This window comes from Grammomys surdaster, unplaced genomic scaffold (genome assembly GCF_004785775.1).
Source record: "Grammomys surdaster isolate TR1022 unplaced genomic scaffold, NIH_TR_1.0 187, whole genome shotgun sequence".
NCBI lineage: Eukaryota > Metazoa > Chordata > Mammalia > Rodentia > Muridae > Grammomys > Grammomys surdaster.
The window spans coordinates 9,486,750-9,492,436 of NW_021604632.1; the positions used below are offsets into that span (position 1 = coordinate 9,486,750).

The window sequence follows — 5,687 nt, forward strand, 5'->3', positions numbered from 1 at the left end:
CCCCCCCCCCCCCCCCCCCCCCCCCCCCCCCCCCCCCCACCACTCTGAGAGTCTAGGAACAGATAGTTGAATTAGACAAAGGAGAACGAACCGGAAACAGGAAGAAAAAGAAATCCATGCTTCTGAGAGTGTAAGCCAGTGCTGACCAGACCAGACCAGATCAAGGGCTATAGAGCTCTGGAGAGAGGGAGGTCGTTTTTCCATCTATTGAGGATTGAGGACAAGGACTCTGAAGGCCTGCCTCTCTAGGCCTCTTGGATGAATGATCCCTCATCTTGTGTGCACCCGCCCTCACCTGATATTGTCAATCCAGCAGTCAATGATAACAGGCAGAAGCAGTTCGAGATTCAGCCAGAGTGTAAAGTAGCTGTCTGTCCTCTTGGAGCAAAGGTAGTGTACAACCTTTGGCTTATCCAGCTTTGCTTCCAACTGGTTACCCAAATCACCAGGCACTGCAGAAGAAAAAGACAGGGATGGCCTTAGACCCTGGCAGCTGGTGACCCCCCCAAGCTTCTTGCAGTCTGCAAAAGAGCCACTCAGAGTGATAAACACTATGGCATGTCTTCCCAATCCTACAATTGAAGTTGAAGCACAATGCCAACTGGGAAAATCAGAAAAGGCCAGGACACCACCTTCATATAGAAAAGCCGCTACTATCAGGGCATGGTGGTGGATACCTGAAAATCCAGTACTTGGGAGGCTGAGGCAGGAGGATCAAGTTAGTGCTAACTCAACCTGGGCTATACAATGAGATCCTGTTTCAAAACAAACACAAACAAGAGCCACATTAATGGGAAAGAAGCTGCAGCAGACAGTGGCGGATTAAAGAGAGGCCTGGCATGTTTGGGGGTGGGGCTGTGATGTTATGTGATAAAAATAACTTCCCTAGATCACCAAAGGAACTTCCTCATTGGCCATTCAGAAGGGAATTCAAAAACCAAGTCACTTCCCCAAGAGAGGCTGTGGATACCTCTGAGACCTCAGCTACTGATGGTTTCTAAGGTTAATGGACCCAGATCATCCTCTAACGAGGAGGGATTTTGAGGCTCATGAGTTTTTCAGAACCTCCAAATTTTTGGCCAATGCTACAGCCCTGATATCAGATATGCACCACCCTCCGGGCTTGCTAAAAAGAAAAGCAAGGTCTTCTCTACCCCTTGGCAGTGGGACACAAGACAGACGGTAAGCCAAAAACTAAGTCTAGAAGCAGTATTCTTTTTTTTTTTTTTGGTTTTTCGAGACAGGGTTTCTCTGTGTAGCCCTGGCTGTCCTGGAACTCACTCTGTAGATCAGGCTGGCCTCGAACTCAGAAATCCGCCTGCCTCTGCCTCCCAAGTGCTGGGATTAAAGGCGTGCGCCACCACCGCCCGGCTTAAAAGCAGTATTCTTATGTTTAGTTTGTTTTTATCTGAGACAGGGTCTTGCTGACATCAAAAGCCTGCTTTTCCTGCCTCCAACCTGCCAAACGCTGGGATTGCAAGTTTCTCCTGTCCGTAGGAGTCATGATTAAAACACACACACACACACACACACAAAGCCGGGCGGTGGTGGTGCACCCCTTTAATCCCAGCCTTTGGGAGGCAGAGGCAGGCGGATTTCTGAGTTCAAGGCCAGCCTGGTCTACAGAGTGAGTTCCAGGCCAGCCAGGGCTATACAGAGAAACCCTGTCTCAGAAAAAAAAACACACACACACACACAAATGAAAGAGAAACTATAATGTTACCAGTAGGCCTTGCTAAAGGCCAGGAAAGTTCCAGAGGGTAGGTCCTGTGGAAAGCCTTAGCTCGGTGGAGAGGTGTGCTACAAACGGCTAATCTGCAATCACATGCCACACCAGCCACAGGGCAGGGTGTGTGACCACCAAGTTCCAAGCATGACAGGATACCACCCTTGTCAATCTCTTTGGGCCACACAAACCCTAGGGCCTTGGTAACACCCAAGCTCACACCCATCCCTTAATGTCCAGCACTTAAAGCACCGTTAACATTACAGGCCACCACCTACATTCTGAACACTTTACAAGGATAACCTCCTCCACCCCCCATCACCCCACCCCAGCTTTTTTTCCTAGAAAGGTTTCTCTGTGTAGCCCTGGCTGTCCTGGAACTCAGATCTGCCTACCTCTGCCTCCTGACTGCTAGGATCAAAGGTGTGTGCTACCAACGCCTGAGGAGAAAACCCTTTTTAAGAGGCACAGTCACTATAAAGAGCCCCTTGTCTTTGAACCTAGCATAGCACATGCCCTTGCCTAAGCAGCTAACCTAGTGTCTTCAGAGTGTCATGGGAAGGCACGTGCCTTCCACTCCCCTCATGATGTGAATGCCAAAGCAGGAAATTCCCACCCTGGGAGCCTGTACATGACATGCCTGTGAACTGGGCAGGAGGACTGGTCAATGTCTCCATGCACTGAAGGGGAAATGGGTGAAAGAGGAAGCCACCAGATACCCCTTCCCTGGTCAGGCTGTGAGACCTCTAAAAATAGCAATGGCCCCTTCCTGAGGTACTTGGCCCCTGAGACAAGGACAAGATTTTTGCTTCAAATACAAAATTTCAAAAAACAAAATTTTTACTTCAAATAACCCTGTTCATCTTTACCTTTATATACATTGTAAAATTCATTTTGTTTGTCTGTATGTATGTGTAGGGGTAAGAGGAGAGAACAACCTCGCACATATGCAAAGGCTGGAGGACAACTTGCCAGAATTGGTCTCATCTGGGGATAGAACTCGGATCTTCAGGTTTGGTGGCAATCTCCTTTGCTCACTGAACCTTCTTGCAGGCCCTCTTTGTTCACTTAACAGGTAAGAAGACTGAGGCTGAGATGGATGCAAACAGATTGCCTAAGGTCCCAGCCCCTGCTCCAAGATCAGTTTTCTGCTACCTCTTCTACTAACTCAGGACCCGCACTTTGTGCCTAGAAACAGCTCTCTCTGGTCTGAGCTCACAGCAGCAGCCCCAGTTCTTGAAAAGACGCACAAGAGTGCAGGTGCTCAGATCCTTTCGGAGTCTAAGGCTTCTCTGCTATGATTTAGGATAACCAAAGTCTGGCTGGATTAATGAATGCAGTTAGTGCCAATCCGTTCAGGCAAAAATATATTGCAAACAAGCCAGGTGTGGTGGTGCACACTCCTTTAATTCCAGTGCTACAGAGGGAGAGGCGGACAGATCCCTGTGAGTTCAAGACCAGCCTGATCTACAAAGACAAGGCTACAGAGTGAGAGCCTGTCTCAAAAAAGAAAAAAAAAAAGGGGGGGGAGCAAACATGTATGAGGTCAGAGAATGCATACATCGCCATGCCAAGACACTTATTCTTCTTAGAACTCCTTACGCTTACACATGACTTCTTTACCCTGGTCCCCAGGGTAAAGTCCAGATGACCCAGTAAGTCACAAGCTCTACACCACCCATACCTCCCACATTTCCCCAGTTCCATTCCAACCAGCCTGGAGCCATCTTCCAACCGACCTTACATCCTGCAATACCCCAGGAAGGCTTTCCTGGTGCCCACTCAGCCAGGCTGACTTATCCAGTGCAGTCCTCATCTCTGAGAACCACTGTTGCCTCCATCTAGGAAGCTTGAGAAAGGCAGAGCCAACTGCATACAAATCTTAAAGTGAACCTAGGTTCAGAATCCCCCATACCCTTTTCTGACCTAAAATGCCTAATTTTTTGTTTTTGTTTTTTTGTTTTTCAAGAAAGGGTTTCTCAGCCAGGCATGATGGCATACGCCTTTGATCCTAGTACTTGGGAGGCAGAGGCAGGTGGGTATCTGAGTTCAAGGTCAGCCTGGTTTATAGACACAGAGTTCCAGGACAGCCAGGGCTACACAGAGAAACCCTAAGGCAAGACCAAAAAAAAAAAAAAAAAGAAAAAAGAAAGAGAAAGAGCGAGCACAGGAATTTATGTTCCAGCAGAGTAAATCTATATATAGTGTATGTTTCGGCATGTCTCTGTTCTCAGGAGTCCTGGCTGGCCACCGAAAGAAATACCAGTTCAAAATGACAGCCATTGACTGAATGGGGCATCTAAGACTCCCAGAGATTTCAGCCTGGCCTATTAGCATATGGAAACATTGTTATTTCTGTCCAGCTGCCAAGCCTGAGACGGAAGAACAAGTGGACAGGGAATGTCACCTGGCATCAGTACAGCCTGGAGTAATTAGGTCTGGTAGGGGAGAGGGGAGGCACGTTCTCTGACTCCCTTAAGGTCAGTTCATGACTGTTGTCCCAGCCCCTTCCTCTGTCTTCCCTTCCCTTAGCCATCTCCTCGAAAGTCAATGCCATCTATTCCATAAGCTGAGTGCAAAGAGAAATCATGTTGGTGGCTAGCATGGATAGAACTTGCTACCACTCATTCCGTGTGAATTACAGAGGGTTCGAGGGTGATGACTCCCGGGTAGACTAAGACCAATTCTGGGACTACCTAGGTAGGAACCCGCTGAGGTAGGGTTGAATTGCCTCAGTCTTTCCAGCTAAGAAATGGGGGCATGGCGAGGAAAGGTTTGGAGCTGATGCAGTTAAATGGAGTGGAAAACCGGACATTATCTATTCCCTTTGCTCTCATGTTTTAGAGGGTGCCAGACCACACCCATGCCCAGTATGGCGGGAGGTGGGCTAGTCAAACTGACCCAGGTTAGAAACCAAATGCTCTGGGTTTCGTGCTTAAAACAGATGCACAACAGAGTAGTTGGCCCAGCAGACCCTGGCTACACTGGATCCTGCAGGATCCACCCACCACCCCACCGGACACAAGTCTCACCTAGCACCACCGGGGGGTGACGTTGGGCCGGGAGCGCCAGGTCTGCCAGCATCATTAGTAGAAGCAGGGGGAACAGGAGGCCACTCCGGAGCTGGGTCTCGCGACAAGTGCAGAGATGGCGATCCATGGCGTGAGGCTGTGGCCGCAGGTCCAAAGGGCTGCTTCGGAGCTTAGAGATGGTGCCTAGGCCGGAGCCGCAGCGTCGCGCTTAACCCCATCGCTTGCAGCTACCAGTCAATTAGGACCCGCCTCTTGCTAAGGCTCTACCAATTGCAACTCTCCGCCACGAGCGTCCCTCCCACCGAAGCTCACCACCCGCCCATGCCCACCTCCCGGACTGTGCTGCGCGCCGAACGCATCGATCGACCGATGAGCGCTGCCTATCTCCCAGCTATAGTCCTGCTACTATCCCACAGCCCCATCTCACCTTGTACCCAACACGGTACAATTTTCAAAGTCCACTCAAGGAGTTCTCATTCCTAATTCCTAGCTTTCCCACACCAGAAGGACAGAAAACGTGTCCATCATTTGCTGTGGCTGAACGACCTCTCTCTAAACAAGAAAAGAGGAAATTGGTCCTAGACAGTTCGTTTGTTTTTTGGAACTCGGGTGACCAGCAGCTGTCCAGGACCTCTATACAGTCTTTACGCTGGCATCCCCAGGGGCATCTAGGTTTGGCCGTCCATGCCCAGAAAACTTTTGCTGTCTGCCTTGCCGGTAGAAATGCAGGTAAGACCCAAGAAACAGGTCTGGGAGAAGCTAGATCAGCCTGTTCCAAATGGTCTGTTTCTCTATAAGTGCACCACACGAGTAGAGTTGGAAGTGGTTTGGATCCGAAAGTCTGAACCATTTATTTGTAAGATTCCCCTGCAAAAAATAGGGCTCAAGAGCTCATTTAGCCCCTGTCCATGCAAGCCTGGGGACTCAGG

General features: G+C 49.6%; 1 protein-coding gene across 2 annotated transcripts in view; it reads right to left on the reverse strand.

The window, feature by feature from the left end:
- The window catches only part of Pla2g15 (phospholipase A2 group XV), a 16,501-nt gene extending 11,484 nt beyond the window's left edge, over positions 1-5,017 (reverse strand). Inside the window, exons 1-2 of one of the 2 annotated variants that reach the window (XM_028768589.1) lie at positions 4,759-5,017; positions 296-452 (exon numbers count right to left, since the gene is read on the reverse strand). In XM_028768589.1, coding sequence (XP_028624422.1) covers positions 296-452; positions 4,759-4,885 — 284 coding nt within the window. In that variant the 5' untranslated portion in view covers positions 4,886-5,017. The remainder of the gene's footprint in view (positions 1-295; positions 453-4,758) is intronic. The other variant, XM_028768590.1, reaches the window with a different exon arrangement.
- Between the last annotated feature and the right edge of the window lie 670 nt (positions 5,018-5,687).